The sequence below is a fragment of the Heliconius melpomene genome, chromosome 21, assembly GCF_056956725.1.
Source record: "Heliconius melpomene rosina isolate 202511_hmr_F chromosome 21, ASM5695672v1, whole genome shotgun sequence".
Lineage (NCBI taxonomy): Eukaryota > Metazoa > Arthropoda > Insecta > Lepidoptera > Nymphalidae > Heliconius > Heliconius melpomene.
The window spans coordinates 329329-349058 of NC_140409.1; the positions used below are offsets into that span (position 1 = coordinate 329329).

Here is a 19730-nt window from a genome sequence, read left to right on the forward strand (position 1 = left end):
TAGACCCCAATATGTGTATAATGGATGCTGAGCTAATCGCTATAGCAGAAGCTCTGTCATACATAGAATCGACTGATCATATTAATACAGTGATATTGACAGACTCTAAAAGTTCGCTCCAACATTTGGCTCGGTGTACCTCGACATTTCGAGGAACTCCGATAGCCTATACTATATTGGACAATGTCTTGAGATTGCGATCTTTGGGAAGGAATGTAGTTTTGCAGTGGATACCATCTCATGTAGGTCTGGAGGGCAATGACATTGCTGATTTATTAGCCAAGCAAGCAATATCTGATGGGATTCCTATTATCAGTTCTCCTTTTTACACTAATTTTATTCCAAAAATAAAACAAATTTGTCATACGTACTGGGCAGAATATTTCGATAAAAGATCCTTGGAAAAAGGTGTCTGGTATAAAACGATCCAACCACACCCGTTATCATCACCGTGGATAAACAATGAAACTTTATGTAGGAAAAAGACAATCGCAGCGCTTAGACTTCGTTCTGGACACATTCCAGGCAATAAGTTTTTGTATTTAATGGGCAAGTCAACGACAGCTAGTTGCGACTTTTGCAATTCTAATTCAGTTGATGATGTCCACCACATCACACCACATATTGATGGAATGTGTCCAGAACGAAGCGCTTAGGACAAAAATAAGCTGCAGATTTCAAGAAATAGGTTTTTGTAATGCTGTTTTGGCTTCACCTCTTTCAGATGAAGCCAATATACTTTATGAGTTAGCAATATCCCGCTTAACTTAAGATATTAAATAAGATTAATTAAGATATATTGTATTAAATTACATTCTATTTAAGTTAAACTTACCAGGGCGACATATTCGCATAAGCGACAAAGCCCTTTAATTAGATAAAAAAAAAAAAAAAAAATCTCTAGGAGATTCGTCAGATTCGCATAATTGTTGTTTGTATATTTTATTTTTGTTATAGGCGTACACGGTCAAACTTTGAACTCGGTAAAGAACACTGCGGTGAACACAGACAATACAATTCATACTATATAACACTCAGGGCTTGAAATAACGTTAAAAAGTTGGTATCGTTACGCCTGGTATCGATACTTGATAAATAGCGTTACCATATTTACCTTTATATTTAGATCATGAAGTATCGTTAAAATGGTATCGTTATAAGTTAGTTTTGTTACCGTCGCTCTCGTCTAATAGCAACAGTACCTATATATACATAGATACATCGTTGGTTTAACAATCGTTAAGCATTTAATTTTTAAAACTTAAATTTATAAGTTTAATAAAATTCAGGCATTGCGTGTTGAGTGGCAAAACTCAACGCCGCGCTTTGCCTCGACACCAGAGCAATGTAAACGTAAAAAATATTTCACTTTCTCAAGTGGGGATCGAGTTAACCTTATTATAACGTTATTATTCCGTTAAGTTACCAAGTATCGCTACCAAATTGTAACGTTTAGGTATCTATACGGAATTAACGTTAATTTAAATGTGAATTGCTAACGTTAACAAGCCCTGGTATATAATGTTCTTTGACATTAATACAGTTAGGCTGGTTTTTGTTTTGAGATTTGTACCAGTATTGCCATGTTGGTGTATATTTGACGACGTTTCTAATAAAAAGTATTGTTTTTAAATGTATAGGAATTATTGTACTTAAATTGTAATAAAATGTAATTGTAATTAAATTGTACAGGAATTATTATTTACTTAGTATAAATTTATTTTGAAAAAACAGAAAAATTTTGCGCAACGTAGCTTAGCTCAGCTTTACCCGCTGTATACAGCATGTGGCGGATCTTAATATGTTCGAGAAGTATTTTAATTAATGGCACTTTAATTTACTATGAACTATTAAAATGATTTTTAATTATCTGTGACTCTAATGTGTAATTGGTGTAACTGTAAAGTGTAAACAGAAGAGACCATAACTCAGAGGCGCGGCTGTCTTGTTGCTTATATACTTTATCTTGATGTCTTTAGATTTTGACTTTTGAGTGAATATTAAGTGTTTCAAATAACCCTTCCTTACTTGTATATGTTTCTTGCTTCCTTAGCAGTTGCGAATTATTTGGATGTTGTTTAATATTAATTTTAATATTCATTGAATTTCTAAAAACGTGATAAATATAGCATGTGATTACTGAGTATTTCTCTTAAATGTGAAACTATTGTGTCAGTATTCGAGTTCGATACCATCTAAAAATATGTTGTTTTATGACTAGTTGAGTTTATAATATTACTTATGATTTTTGATCGATCGACCGATTGATGATTATGATAGTCTTGTGATTCTAAAAGGTGTGTGACAGCATGTGTGAGTGTGGTGGCGAGATTTGGGGAAGGCCTAAGTCCAACAGTGGACAATCAATGGCTGTAGATGATGATGATGTAAATTTTTTATACCATGTTTAAGTCACATGATGCATTATACATTTATACAACATGACATAAAGTTTGTTATTTTTTTAAATGACTAAGAAAATTATTTTACTTTAGTAATGAAAGATATGTATTTTATTTTATTATCCTAATATGTTGTATAAAACTTTTGCCAGAGAATTTTTTTATATGAAAAAAAATAATATTCACTGTCTAAATAATATTTATGAGAACTGGTGGAGGCTTAGAGAATCTTGCACATAATCTAATTTCTGAGGAATATGCTTAAAAAATCGAGCCGATTGTGGAAGTAAATTAATCAATTATAATATAATCATAAATCAAATCAAATCAAAAATACTTTATTGCACAAAGATACATGAGAAATAAATTTAATCTACAACAAAGAAATCAATAGTTGATAAATCAACTGTATAACAACCCCTAAAAATCAATTAAGTATAAACCAAAGTTGATATAATTTTTATATTTATTCTTTGAGGATTATTAAGTATTAAATAAATGTTCAAAAAAAATGTGTTTTATTTTGCATTTTTTTATATTATGTTACATGCTACATAACAATATAAATAAGTTATCTTTTTTCTTAAGATACAAAACAATGATTAGTCTCATGCAACAAAAAATATGATTAATTCAGGTAAATAAATACTTTTATCCTTAACAATGTAAGCCTTAAGACTATTTTAAATTATCAGGTACATAATTGTTACTAAACATACATTGACATTATTAGCAATAAAGAAAATTAAAATTACTGAAATAACTTAATTAATTTGTTAATACAAATTAGTTGTTATTTTATTTAACACAGTGAACACAGAATTTACAAGTTTTGCTGTTTTGATTTTGACAGTACCATTGTTTCTTATTTCTCCTTCTGGTAAGTCTAGTTTGATTAATTCAAATGTGGTAATGGTAGTCATATCAACTAAGCTCTTTTGTATTAGCTCATGTGCTAATATTATTGACTCGTATTCATTGTTCATATTATTTATAATACTGAAAATAAAATAATATTGATTGATTAAAATAATAATATATACTGTTATATTGAATTAATATTTAAATGAAGTTCTAATAATAATCTAAAACTGAAAATAAAGACAAGATAATGAAAAAAGAGGTATGATTAAGTTGATAAGTAACTTCCATGCAGAGATCATCTACTCGTAAACTGAAGTTATAAACACATACAAATAAATGTAATTACAATAAGACAGTTTGCCATTTGCCACTCAGTAAACATCTTAAAATATATAACAGACAATGATTAAATGAGGCTGCCATGACACAGTGGCACAAGTGTGAGCTGAGATGCGACAGTTTGGCTCGATACTCACTTGGGGAAAATGAAACATTTAATATTTCCAATTTTGTCACTGGTTGATCACATGTCACATCACGAAAGACAGAACCAAAATTATTGGCTTTATTCAAATATACTTTTACATAGTCTAATTTATAATGACAGATACAAATATATTATTTTTAAATTTGATACTTGACTACAATAGATGAGGTTTTATATCACGATATTCACCCCTCCTTTTAGTTTACCTCATAATCCTTAAGATTACGGTATATTTTTAGGTCTTATTTTTAGGTCTTATGAAACGTTTTAAATTTTTTCAGTTGTCAGGTTGGCAGTGTCTCAACGTTTTTCAGTTATGTGAGATTTTTCGATTTAATTTTCTTCATCAGATGTTTTAGTTTTGAAGTATCACGTTGTGTGTGGAAATCGGTGCCAGCTGATTAATTGATATTGTAGACTCTCGAAGTCTCGACCGTCTGGATATCTTATGAAAGAATATGACGGATTATTCTGCAATAATTCGGCTTCTTCTACAATTGGGTCATATTTTGTTGACCTGTAATTATTTTTTACTAAGACTGGTCTTGGTTATGCAGCCAATGTATAGATTCCCCCGTAGGAGATCGACGAGGATGATTAAATAATCTTTCATGAGGTGTGGCGTTGGTACTAGTACAAATTAGTGAGCGTATCAAATGCAGAGCTACAGGTAGAGAATGCTCCCAATTAATAATGTTCAAATTTCTGGAGCGAAGATAAAGCTGTATAGCTTTCCAACGCGTTCCATTAAAACGCTCAACTTGTCCATTGCCTTTGGGATTATAAGAAGTCGTCCTGCTCGTAGCGACACCCGAAGAGATAAAGAACTTCCTTAATTCTTCGGACATAAACAAAGTTCCTCTATCTGAATGTATAAAAGATGGAAATCCAAAAGTGAAGAACAAATCCTTCAAGTACTTTATGACGGTTAAGTATTGCACTCGTATCCTAACAAGCGTAAGCAAAAGGAAATCTGGAAAATTCGTCGATAATAACGACTAGATATTTGTTGGAGGAGTTGGTAGGTAAAGGACCTTTAAAATCGATGTTCAGTCTTTGAAAAGGCGCCAAGGATTTAATAAGATCATTTCCATTACCTATAAATCTAGGCTTAATTTCCGAACAAACGCGGCATGAAGTGATGACGGATCTTATTTCGTTTAGGTATATTTACAGTGTATGTAAATCGATATTTTGAGACGGCGTTCATAAATTTTTGCAGATTTGTATCATGATCTTCTTTATTTTTTGAGATCAATCTGACTAAAATAATTATATTTGACTATAGTCAAAACTAACGATTCTATATTTAGTAAAGGATTTGCGTCTAGTTCTGTAAATTTATTAATGGTTAACGAATAATTGATTACAAGACGGTTACGATGTATTACGATTTTCGTAACTAAACTTGCGCACGCCAAGGAGATGTACTAATTTAAATAACACCATCAGATAATATTTTTGATATTTCAATGTGAATAAACTTTTCATTTTCTGTACTATATTGTCTAGATTTAATAGCAATAGGCTTAACGAAGAAAGCCAGGCTGGCTAAATGCCAGGAAGAAGAAGGCTTAATATTGGAAGACAAATTAGTAAATAGCGGAACAGGTGGCACTGATGCTTTCATAACACCTTTTTTGATCCACCAAAGTTAAATTCTAGAGACTTATGGTTTTATTTTTAACGATAGGAAGAGGTTGTTGCTTATATATATATCGCGAGAATTGCGACTTCAAGAACATTTGGGTGACGTTACAAAAGAAATTGCAAAGTTATCTACAAGACATAACTCTGACAAATCTAGAACTATTACCGTATCTGACTCTGAAGCAACAATTTCAGCTACTTCTAGAGGTTTATCGGAAAAAGAATACCCTGTTCCTTCTATGTTCTGCCACTGAAACAGTTCATCCGAATGTTCATTGTGATACATCAGACAATCCCATTTTACATGAGGCGATTGATACAAACCCAAGCCAAATATTAATATATACCTGGTTAAAAAATGAGTCATATGTGAAAGATTTGTCTAGGCCAAAAGAGAAAATACTTGAAGTATTTTTACCTTAAAATAATTTAGAGTTAGTTAAACAGTTTTTTAAAGAATATATTCTTCCAAAGATTAAATACTTTATATATATTGGAAATCTTCAACATAGATTTCGCAAATACAATTGTGGCTTTATTTAAAAAAGATACCATAAATATTAAAGAATGTACAAAAAGGGTAGTTTTTATAGAAAATGGGGGAGAACAAAAATCAATTATATTAAAATATCATCAGGGTATTAAAGAAACGATGACTAGAATAAAATAAAGCGTAACTATTTTGCAAATAACTATTTCAGCTGTAATAAATGCTTGTAAATCTTGGCAAACGATGAAATATGATAGAAAACCAATTGAACCAGTTTTACAATTGTTTAATTAAGAAAACAGATCCCTGCAGATTTAAGCGATGGGATCTCAGGCCATAAGTGTTATATTGGATTGGCTAAAACTTTAGCTATCAATGAATGGATATTGTCTTTAAAATAATATTGTTATTAAATCACGAAAGTAATTGAGATCAGAAAATAAATAATTGGGTTGTACCAGCGGCCGAAGCCAGTGGTAACAATTTGATGGCTTTGTATTCATAAGTAAACATCCATACCTACTACCTAAATCTACCCTTCCTAAAGAATAGATTGGCTATCTTGGCACTTGAACGATTGCTAAAACTTTTATGAGTAATTTCTGTTTATATTTTTTACCCCACCTATTACCTTATCTTCCCTCTCTCAAGCAATATTGTGTAACGTTTTTGATATTTTTAGCTCCTTCTTACATTTTAAAAAACTTTTGTTCTTTTTTTCTAGTTTCGACACTCCGGAGTCCAGTCTCCATTTACTGTCAAAATCTCGACATTGCGTATTAAATGTTGGAACCAACGCCGTGCTTTGGCTCGTTACCAGAACGAGGAACTGGAATACTGGAATGGGGCAACACCCCATTTCAGAGGAGAAGTGGAAGCCAATCGTCATTATATGTATAACATTTTCACACATAAAATATAATGTTCCTTCCTCTATTAGCATTATACAACCCTACAACGACCCCTATAGCTATAACAGTAGAACCAACAAACAGACAAGTGCTGGTATACGGTAGGTAGCCCCTACCCCCAGGGCGGGGGCTCGTTAGCTATGCAAATATCAGCGGGGCAGTCCGATCACAACGTCATTCGTCTCCTCAATGCTATTTATAGGTAGGCTTTTCTGTTTTCACCAATTTTTGTGATGTATTTTTTATTGTTTACTGGTAAATATGTATTTTTTGTATTATTGAAGCGTACTCGTAGTTGGCATGATGATTGTGGGTTTAAGGCCCAGCAAAAAAACCATTAGATATAGAAACATAATTGTTTCCACAACGTACTATATTATTGACCGACTTTGAAAAAGTAGTAAGTTCTATGTTCGACTAATATATTTTCTTATGGAGCTAAATGTTAAGTGTATCGATTTCTCCGTAATTTATGAACTGGATTTACTTTTCTTTTAATTACAAAAATGTGGCGTCCAATTGCTATCCTTATATAAATCGAGGGAAATCCTCAAATTTTATAGACACCTTATGTGTTTCAAATAATTTCTTATAATAATCATATACCTTGAGCTACAGCAATGCGTTCCTTTTTCATATTTCCTGCACAAAACTTTTCAAAACGTTAAGTTAAGTGGCGGGCCTTAACGCCACGCTCTGCCTTGATACAGATAAATTAAATTAAAAGACTATAAAAACACTTGTAATCAAAACCGTCATTCAATGAAATTCTAACATCAATATATACATACATACTAAAATTTCGCAATAACACAAACGATTAACTAAAACATTTAAAAACAAAATCGATAGAGTACAATTACTTTGTAAGCGGCACCCAAAGGTATATAAAATGTAAGGCATAGTAGATCCTATTATTATTTAAAATACGGAATACAATTCTCTGATTATTGGACAGAGTGACTTGCAGAGGCACGGTGGTCCACAACAAATGCCGACCACTAGATACATTTTTGTATGTAGATTAGTTAGTGACTAGAGGTAGATTATTATAATATTTTAAATATGCTAAGTAAATCTAATTAAATTTTACTCTGTTCTTTATTATACTGTGTTAAGGTCTTAACGGATATGGAGTGTCCTAAAATTAGGTTCCCAGATTCCCTCCTCAAATAGCAGCGAGGAGTATAGCGGGAGGCTAAAAGAAGATGCAATTTTTATTGTTAGCATAGGCGTATCTAGGCATATTAATTTAAGAGATTTTTCGCGTTTCATTTAAAAAAGAAACCCTGTTACCTACATACATAACTAAGTCTAACAAACGCTACTCTATCCTTATATCACAGGCGACATGAAAGGCCAGCATCGGTCCGACCGAGGATGATATATGAAGAGGCTATGACGTGTTGCTTCGATACCCCGTCAATATCTGTTAGTGGCTCGAGTGGGTTACACTCGGGTATAATGATTGGATGAGGTAACTTATTTGCTCTTCACAGACGAACAACAAAGTGCACCTATAAGAATTCCGTTTTTCCTTTTTGGAATATGTACGGAATCCTGAAAATAAAATCAAAATAGTATTTATTTAATTATACCATTTAAGGGCATTGAAATTGTCAAATTACATAAAAATTGTTAGTCGTATTAATCCTACAGGAAGCTCCCTCCGACTTGGAAGATAGTATTGTTGAAGACTCTTTTAATTGAAGATTAACAGAATTCTACGGATACATTTTATTATAATAATAAATTTTATCTAAAAATATATTCGTGTATCTTGTTTCATTATAATTTGGCATCACTTTGAAGATGACTTTAATTTATGAATTTTATTGCTTGTATTAATATCGTGTTTGTTATTTATTAGTGTGGTGCACATGTATAAGATGCTGTATGTATAACAAAATATTTTAATGCAAGTAGGAATATGTGTTATCGTGCAGTTTGGATAGCTAAATCACTAGTTTCTCTCAGCTCATTTCAAATACTATTAAAAAAAATGTATGTACAAATATATTGTATAAATTCACTATATACGTCCGTAGTGTCGATAATTCTCTAAACATACCTCCTCCAATGTAACGTAGCGCATGAATCGTATCATTTTAGGGCCAGAGGTTGGAATTTCGATGCGAGGATTAAAGAAAACCCTGTGGCCTGTGCCGACGACGTTGGAGGTGACACACTAGTCACTACTCTCTATCAATTTCTCTCTATATATACATATACATATATATATATATACATATATATATATATAAAATCTTTAATAAAAATGTAAGTATTTTTGTAAATGGGCCTCTTTATTTTAACACCATTTCGGAAAACGTTTTAAAATACAATAATACAGTCTTGTTTTTTTTTCCTAGTAAGAATTCTAGGGTAGGGTGAGCACTGGACTATTCTGGAGTAAGCACGACCCATTAAGCCTAATCCCATTCATACGCCCAAGATTCCTATGCAACGAATTCGGTATTCGTTAATTGGAGAAGTAAAAAATTGTCAAAATAGTACAATATTTCATATATCTCATTTTCTTGTGAGAACAGTGACAGCCAATTTACATACTACGGTAGAAAATTAAGTTCTCTTCTCGATTATCCTATGAGACCAACCTTGCATTGCATATGTAGGCATTTTAGATTCGAACCCACAACAACCACCAAACAACATAAAATCTGAAAAAAAATATATATAGATAGCCCACGAAAAAAAAAGAAAAAATAAGCAAAATCATAAGTAGATTAGTAACCAATTACGTAGCGCCACGCGGCCACCATGACAATGGCGGCGCGTGCTCACAATAAACGCTTCCTTCCTACGACGCTTACTTTTTTTAAATGTATTATAAACGCATGGATAGTTCCGAGGGTTACTCGTTCGATTGAAGCGCAGCGGGATCTTTTATTGCTGATTGTCACTGATTTTTTTAAAGGCTTGTGGTGGCTGGAGAGAACTCTGCGTTCCTTTATTTTTATAAAGACAACAATTAGCCTAACGGCCTCGAACCCACCTCCACGATGGATAGCATCTATAAAATGATGGTAGTGGGTTAGCCCATAATGAAAAATTATATACTGCAGTCATAAACTGCTCTCAACTCTAATCGATCTTCAGAATGATATTGATGTACCTTGATATATTAGGCAGAGGGAACCTAGTGTTAGGATACTCCGGATACTAGATAATATATATGCAATAAAATATATCTATATCTAACCCTAAATCCGTATTAGTTCGCTTCAAAGTTTTCAAAAAGACACCTTTATGTGAGAAAAAGGGATTTACGAGTATTTTTCCAGACATGCGGGTATTGTTTGCAGATGCAAATATCGTTAGGGGTGGGGGTGGATTCCAATACTTCTATACATCAAATGTATGGGATTTTTTTTACTTTTCTTTAAATCTATATTTTATACTAGCTTTTAATTGCAGCTTCGCCTTTACTGACTAAATGAAAAAAAATTGAGTTGTGTATGACATTTTATTTACGCAACCTAAGATTTAAATATAAATAAGAAAATATAACAAATAAGAAAATTTTATATTTCCAGCGCCATATTTAACTCGATTGCTTCCTTTCCTTATATATTTTTACAAAAATATCTATATATAGATTATATATAGATTAATAATCAATTAAAAAATAATATTAATTGATTTTTCATATTTGTTTTGTTCAAGAAATTACAATTGTACTAAATTATTCAATATGTGATCGTAGGATCCTTTGGTCCATCAGCAATCATTCAGACCGCAGTATCTTCTTCTCTACATCATCAAGCCCACTTCTCTGGTCCACGCTACGAGATTATGTATGTTGCACGCGTCATTGTACCGAACCCCCCCTTGTAGGGATGAACAGTTTTGAGCGTTTGCTTTGTAATATATGCTTAGCTATTTATTTGAAATATTCTGTTCTATTACTGTTTGATGAAATTAGTTATTTTCTTTTCTCCGCTCTAGTCAGATAAAGACTTGGATTGAGTCGCGCCATTAAAATAGCATTGTCTTGAATTCGAACGAGGAGTGAGGAATGAAATATTTCAACATTAGGGTCTTTGTGGGGGGTTCTTTCAGGGTAGGTACGCTGATATACGAGAAGAAACAAACTTACTTTAAAAATTAATATTTAATACTACAATAAAAAATACACTTCCCAAGTATCAAACCCACACACACCGACTCCGAACAGCCGCAGCGGCAGTGATTGCACAGGCCTAATTCGATAAATAGGGCTCCAACCCTCACCCGCTGCTGGCCGTGTTTAACTGAATTTATTACATGATTGCATCGTTGCGCGCTTGTTCTTCTAATTGCTATGTTTTGACATTTTCAATGCAAAATAATGTATAATAATGAAGTATAAAGAATAATATATAATTATTAAACTGCCTATAGGAAATTGTATGAGTGTAGTGATTTGAATGTGGAGTGCAGTGGCAAGAGTAGGTTCATTTTTGTGAAACACGTGTTTTTTGATTCATTATTGTATACAGAAGTTGTAGATATTGGTCATTTGTTGGTTCGACTCTTAAAGAAGTGTTTATATTAAAATATTTTAATATATCGAGTTTCGTTTCCTCATTATAATGGTGTAAGGATAAAAATAGTGTTTTTAAATTAAAACAATACAGACGAGTTTTGGTTACAAAAGAATTCATTACTTTTCTAGTCTGTTACTGTTTATAAGAAAGTAAAAAAGATCGAACCGCCGCGATCTACCACCCGGCTAGTCGACATTGTGTGAAGCAATCAAATAATGACATTTCATCATCTTCATCATCATCAGTCTTTGAAAGCCTTTCTAGCCTTTTGCTTTTGACTTCTTTACGATATTACTTTCCCTGAATCATATTATCAACTAGTGACAAATAAGCATTTATTGTGCTATTATTAAACCCAAGATTGATATGTACGGGTATGTAAAAAAGTCGGAGCAACATAATGAAGATAAGTATGCACATTGCTTAATATTTAAAATAATACCTTTATCAAAAATAAAGCATTGCCCCAACGGCAACAAACTTTACACTTTCATGCTCTTTCTGCATAGCATTCCATACATTTTCGACTATTAGCTATAGTAACAGAAATAAGCTTAGCAGTTTATTAACATCCCATTACATTTACTTATTGCATTCATTCGAGTGCCATTTCCTAGCCTCTTATACCTCTCGAAGTCGCGAACAGCAAATATTGTTACTTCAGTCTATTCAACTACCTCTTTGCCTATTATTAATATGATTTGCAGTAAAACGAGTAGACCGTCGCCACCGAGTAATAACAGTAAACAGTCATAAAAACGAAGGAGCTGGGTTCATTTCAAATTATATATAAATTATTGATATTATATATTTTAATATTTGAGGGAACCTAGAGTTAAAACTATTCCTTCCCCATTTTCCTCTCAAAGAGTTTGAGCGGCAGAGTTCAACGCCGCGCTATGCTTTGTCGTTGGTAGGAGATATTATAACTTACATTTTATAATATCTCCTACTCTGTAAATCAATTTCCATTTAAATAAATCCTACCTACAGTTATGATACTGTACTTTCATCAATTATTGGCTGAAACGTATCGTATGTATAAAATATTCGAGTCATGAACGCTGCGCTCAGATACTGAAATAAACAGCGAGAAAACGGTACGGGTCGATGAGTATTCGGGGGTAGGGGGTGGGATTAGGGTTGTCACGGTAGGAAAATAAAGTTATTTCTTGTTAGTATACATATTTATTTTAATACATGGTACATATGTGACTATCGAGAATGTTTAGAGGACAAACATGTATGGAATTAATGTCTATTGAATGTAATGCAGGATAGCTGCCAGCAAACGTAATAGATTGTACCATTGATTTTGAAAAGAGCAACTGTTGAGTTTCTTGCCGGCTCTTCTCAGCAGAACTGCCTTCCGAACCGGTGGTAGCTTTTTGTTCATATGTTCATTCGACGATTCAAAAGTGCTTGTTATAAGTTTGTTTGAATAAACAATATTTTGAATTTGAATTTGACCAAAATGGTTGACAAAATTCGTTTTTAGGTTAGTAAAATAAAATAGACCTGCTGTGGCGTAGGGGCACATGCGTGCGATTAAACGCGACAGGTTGTGGATTCGATTTCCACTTGATGAAATAATCGTTCTGGTAACGAGGCAAAGCACAACGTTGCGTTCCACCACTCAATCACACACAACGGGAACGGAGTGTCTTGAGACTAGTTCCTCAGATTCCCTCTGCCTATTGTGCTCTGTCAGGGATGCGACGCTGATGCTATAGTAAGACATCACTCAATACATAAACGCCTCAAATTCAAACGATAGCAGAGATTGGACTTTTTTGGCACTAGACGTTTTGCGAAAAAAAAACAAGTACACACAGTCCCGAACATATTACCGATTTAATATAGAAATATGAACCAATTGAACAATAAAATTTATAAAAAAAAACTAAAAAATCTTCCTTATTCCAACCCTAAACACCGAGCGGGTGGACGCTGTATTAGATTACCTGCACCCCCCAACAAAACAGTTCGTTACGCTAAGACCGTCTCTGTCCCAAGACGTCTCCATCAATATTTGCTCCTATCACGATACATCTCAGCCTTCAGATATTTTATATACTGTTAGCTAGTTAGACAAGAAAATACAGCATGTATTTTACTTGTGAAGTTATGTTATATATTATAACATAGTATCTAGAGTGATATTGAGAGATTTTTACATACATGTATGCAGTGACAGACAGACAACGTACTGAAGAAACTAATGGAATTAAAAAGTTGAAACTTGTTATGTAGGGATCACTAAGGTAGAAATTAAATAACTATATTAAACACCCGAAAATCTTACGAGAATAAGTAAAAATGGGACTTACCATTTTACGTCTTAAATCCTGTGACCAAACATTGTTCATTCTTCATACCTACCTAAAATATTTTAACAAAAACTTTAAGAAATAAAATTTTAGAATAATACCAAAACAACCTGCTAAAATATTCCCACTATTACTTCAATTGAAATAAAGTAAAAAACAGGCTACCTTCGCATAATTTCCTCGGCTTCGACCAACATCTTACGAGGTAGTGACTAATCACTACACTACACCAAAAAAAGAAATTATATTCACCAATTGTTCTTTTCAACTCAACATCAAAAGTCACTATCCCTTAAAAGTGAAAGAGAATGAATGTCAATCAGTAAACGAGGGAGGGTAGCCCAATTACAGTATAAACTAAATCCTATAATAATTATAGGCTTTACTATTCTAACTACTAACCCCTTGGTGGCCTGAATGGAATAAATTTACATAATTGTATGTAATGCTACGATTTTCCTTAACATAATCTATATACAGGGTGGAAGAGGCAGCGCTTCTTTTACTGAAACTGCATATAGGGTAAAATATTTCAAACCCAAAATTATAAAAAATAATCAAGGTACCTCAACGGTTTGGACGTAGGATTTTTTTTACATTTCACGGTTTTTATCCATACCTGTATTTCGTGTCACGCACACATACGTATGCGACATTGCCGCTTTGACTGGTAAGTGTGTGCCTATGTTATACTTTACAAATGGCGTTTTATTTTACAACGATAATTTTATTATTTGTTTTGTTTGAAAAAAAACTTTTTCATTTTTGAGAATTATTTTTTTTCCGAATTATATTAGGCTTTTATAGAGTAGTTAAAACTGTGGTTTCATTTAAAGTGGCGCTGACAATTCCACCCTGTATATAAAAGGACTTGTCCTCATTGACTAGAAACTAGGTAGAAACGTGAAATTTGGACAGATGTTTACTTTCGTAATCTGGACATCCACTAAGAAGGGATTTTGAAAAATTTTAACCCTAAAGGAGTGAAATGGGAGTAGAAAGTTTGTATGGAAAAAAAATTAAATCGACACCGATTTTTATAAAATTGTAAATCCAGACTCTTAAAAATATTTAACTGAACTGAAAATGAGAACATCCTCTTTTTTGAGGTTGGTTGAAATGAAATGCAACAATGAGGAATTTCACTTGTAACATTAATTTTAAGAATGTTTTTCCTTGTAATTATTACAGTATAATAAATTTTTTACTAAAAGAAAACAAACTATCTCAATTTTGAACGGATCCTATAATGGGAACCTAACCAAATTTTCACCAAACTATCCTTGAAGTGTGTCCATTCAAATAAAAAAAGTATCCTTAAGTATCTCTATATGAGTATTTTATCACAATTAAATTAGCGGTTTGGCCCTGATTGCGTAAAATACAGACAGACAGAAATGGATTACTTTAATCTGTAATCACCGGTTGCTACGGTTACGTACGGTTTTCCATATTCAAGTAAAAACATATAATGGCAAAAATTATCATAATTTTATGATCTTATACAAAAATATGGTTTTTATATGTAGTTTGTATAATTTATATCCTTAACATAGCGCCACCCCACAACCCTGGTCGTGGGTGTGAATAAATTTGAATAATCATATGCGAGTAACGTCGTATAATGATGTGTCATCGGCGTATTGAAGCTTTGCAATTATGTTGCGTAAATCGCAATCAAGTAGCTTTACAGAGCATTCAATGCTCGGGTTGGCGAAAAATATTGTAAATGTAGAAAATTAATGCCCTACTTCCATTCGGGGGAACTGGATATCCTCGTGCGCGGTACTCAACGCCGGAGTCCTGCCGCAGTGGGAATCGAACCTATAACATAGACATTGTACCGGCGCCACAACGGCCTCAAATGTCAATATTTTTTGATACAATATTTTGCAAAATTATATAAGTTATATTTTTTAAGATAGTAGAGACAATACTGATAGGTAAATTCAAAACCTATTCACTTTCGGCTTAATATTTAATTAATAAAGTATACAGCCTCCGCAATTATAGATTTATAAAATAAATACACGTCCCCATATAAACACAATTGTGTGCAGCTTGACGTATTCCGTCAAAATCGAAATAAGTGTCAATGTTAATATAATGGATTCCTTTATGTATTATAAAATCATTACAATGCAAGAATATACAAAACCTCAAGTTATTTGGACAAGGTAAGTTAACAGACGACAATTCCATTTGATCAGCTTCACGCCGTATCCCGCACATAGCAGGGAAAGCAGAGAGAACCTGGTGTTGAGACACGCTGCTTCCCACTTGACGCCGAATTCTGGAGGCATTGCGTGTTGAGTGGCGGAACTGAACGCCGCGCTTTGCCTCGATACCAGAACGAGCAAATATTGAATATCCTCTACCCCCTGTGTTGGCATCGAACACACAACCACGCCTGCCTCGGTAATCTAGAATATTAAGCTCAACATATATTACGCATTGCAATAACTTTTTAGAGCTCTAAAGAAATAATAATGTAATAACCATTATTAACAAAAAATGTAATAAGCTGATTTAAATTTGAATATGTAAAAACTTGTTTGTTTCAGCCGATTTGCATATATAGCGCTCACAATGATAACTATCGGTAAGATTTACGAGTACATATGTAGGATAGAATTTTACGACTCGCCAGTACGGTTAATAAAATGGAAAACATCTGATATTATAGAGTAAGAGAGTAGTGTTAAGACACTCTGATTCCCAAAATACCCCCAATTTTTTAGACGTGTCGTGTCGATATGCGGTACTTAGCGTTTCGCGTTTTTCTAACAGAGCGGAGAAATAAAAATAAATGAAATATAATCATATCTCCTGTCTGAGGGAATTGTGGTGCAGGGACACAAGTATGTGACTAGACACGTACGTACGTATAAGCGTTGGCGGCTCGGCGTTGAGTGCCGCCACTCAACTCGCAATGCCTCCAGAATTCGGTGGATAGTGGGAAATGGAAGTGTGATAATAGGAACGGAATTTCTTAACACTAGATTTCCTCTGCCTACCCTGCTGTATGCGGGATACAACGTGAAGCGTGAAGCTAAAAAAGTACAAAGAAATTCTCCAGTCTCAAGTTAATAATATCTAATGTAAGAATTTAACGTTGCCCAATACTTAGTTTGGTTAATTACAAAAAATATCTCAACTATGGTGAACTACTAAGGTGATAAGACGAATAAATTTACCTACTAAAAAGAAATAATTTCGAATGATATGAATCTATCTTTTCATATAAGATATTGAATATGCGTTCGTTACATAATGTTTAATATTTGTAATACATTCTTTGTGAAAAAAATAAAGTGAGTGTTTAAACACTAGAATGTCTTTGATTATATAAAAATATCCGTATCTTCTCGGGTAAAGCAGAGTCTAGCAATACATTTCTCCGTTACTCCGTTACTTCGTTAAGTAACTGAACTTTGTAATCATAAATCGCTCTTGAAATGGCATCTTCATTCATAAATTATAACCTATAAATGACAACGGCATCTCAAGATGGATCTCAGACAGTGAGATATTGCTAGGTGTAGGTAGCCCAGAACTTTTTTCCCGTTCCAGTTAAATTTCTCCTACACTAACAATATAGGTACCAAAAGCCTCAAAGCTAAAGCTTGCTTTTATTTATTGTTTTTTATTAAAGATATACATTGTATATAGATTTTTCTTTTTATTTTTAGGTCTTATATGCACTTTTATAGGAACATCCTATCTAGACAAATGTCATGACAGAGCAGAAGTGCTGCCTTGGCTCGGTACAGGTACAACCCTATGCCTTTTTGGCGTCGCGTATATGTTTTATTACATCACTATATTGTTAGTTTACTTACATAAGGAGTAATATATAATACAATTAAAGATAAATTAAGCTATGTCGTCTTAATTAAATATATAATAGAGAAAATATATCATGTTTTATTTAATTTACAATTGTCTACTGGAAGAAGAGTTTCTCCTCGACCGCCTGGGTTAAGGGTGCCAAGTGATTCTTCCATGAAATCTTGCTAAGAATAGGAAGCTAATGTCCGACATTCGGTTCTCCAAATTCCGTGAGAATTCAAGCCGTTGCATATTGAGAACCGGAACTCAACGTGACACTTTGTCTTGTTACCAGCCATTGGAAATGAAAGTGATTTATTCCACCGAGTCGGAATCGAACCCACGACCGTCTTGGTTATAGGTGGTGGTTGGTGCATGTGCACCACTACGCTCTATCAAATCTATCTATTATTAGAGCATTGAAAAGATTTTCTTACCTCAAGTATATTTTTTAAAAAGATAAAAGTAAACATATTATAACTTAAATTGCTAAGCTCAAGCAGGAAGCTGTACCCGAAATGATTAAACTCTTAGCAAAACGCGCGGGGCTGTTTACACACGGGCGACGGCACGATTTATACACTGGCCGTCGTAAATAATAATGCGCCAACCGCCGACAGATATATGGTGCCTTGTATTTATTACGGTCCGTGCGCCACAGTGTACGGATGCTAATATAAGTTTTTGGTATATTTTTTAAAAATTTTTGCGTGGTAAAAGAGAACGATGGGTTGCCGGCGTTTTTATTTTGAATGCTATATCTCTCATATAGATACAATTTCCTCATCAATTCCTGGAAACAAAATAAAATGAATAGTTGTGGGTTAATAATCTAAACCATACTCCTGGGGGGTCGAAAGATACAAACCTAAGTCTCAGTCGCGTAGAGCACCCCCTCGCCGCTGACGACATTCTCTTAAGCATTCACAGAGTGTCTACTTGCATTTGTCGCTGTAAAGGAGAGTAGGTCTTACAGCAATAATCTTAAATTTGAAAGAAAAATTTAAAACTATACCTAATTAAGTACCTATTTCAAATATACATAAAAATATCTTATTAACCATTAATTATTATTAATTAAGAAATATATTAATATATATTTATTTTAAAACAGTTACATGTTGACGCTACCCAATCGTCAACAGTGTTAGTCGCGCTTTTTTCGCGCGGCAGCGCCGCCCGCTCACTTTAAAACTTTTCACGTTAATTCTTTCATATTTAGTATTACAAATAAATTACGTGGCAATGAAAGAGAGTTTTTTTTACCATTCAGCCGTCCACGCCCTGAGTTATACTCTCGGCTGTTCGATCTTATATTCATAATCAAATTTTGATTTACTACTACCCGATTTTTAATAACTTTTAACAGTCTGGCCGTTTCGGAGGTCCGCGTCACAATGCGTTTAATTGAAAATCGATGGACTTTGTCTGCTCGCGCTATACGAGCTCGTATGTAGCTTGGGATAGTGTTCATCTTATATTCGTATGTCAAAGTGGATTAGTGTTTTTTAGCTTATTTAGTTGCTTTACGTCATATCACGCATATAGCAGGTTAAGCAGAGGTAGTGTTGAGACACCGTCCCCCACTTTTGTTGTAAAGTTAATGTGTGGAATACATACGTATGTAAACTTAGTCAGTTGTAATTATCATAATAATCCCTGACTCTACATGATAGAAAAGGTTTGCAACTTCATAAATATTATAAAAAAAGTGTTTTTTACACAAAGTTTTTTTAGTTTGAACAATCTTCAGATCTTCTCAATCTAAAGTTTTAATAATCACAATTGTAATAATGATTAATAATTAGCTCACTCGGTAACCCGCGCGTATCTGTAGTAGACAAAGGGAACCTAGTGTTAAGATATTCCGTTCTCCACATTCCGCTCCAATTTTGTGATATCGTTCGATGCGATGTCAACAATCCATATTTTTACAGTAAGATGGTGTAAATGTACGCTGTGACACGACGGCCACAAATTTATAAATTTCACAATAATCATAAAAAAACAAACTTTTCAGACAATCTATACATATATGAAGTAAATGTCAGGTGAGCTAAATCATGTTCAATGGTAACGAAGCGGGCCGCGGCGCGTGCGCGTGCGCCGGCCGACGTACAAAAGCCGTTTATTACGTATAGAAGTGAATAAGGTATTAAAAGTACCTATATCAATATTGTGGTATAGTCATATAGTGCAATAATGCTGACTTCTG

At 33.5% G+C, this 19730-nt stretch overlaps 1 protein-coding gene across 1 annotated transcript in view; it reads right to left on the bottom strand.

Moving 5' to 3' along the window:
- The window catches only part of LOC146526723 (uncharacterized), a 38020-nt gene that overhangs the window by 15465 nt on the left and 2825 nt on the right, over positions 1-19730 (bottom strand). The window contains exon 2 of the mRNA XM_085206091.1: positions 836-967. Within this exon, the coding sequence (XP_085062217.1) occupies positions 836-967 (132 nt within the window). The remainder of the gene's footprint in view (positions 1-835; positions 968-19730) is intronic.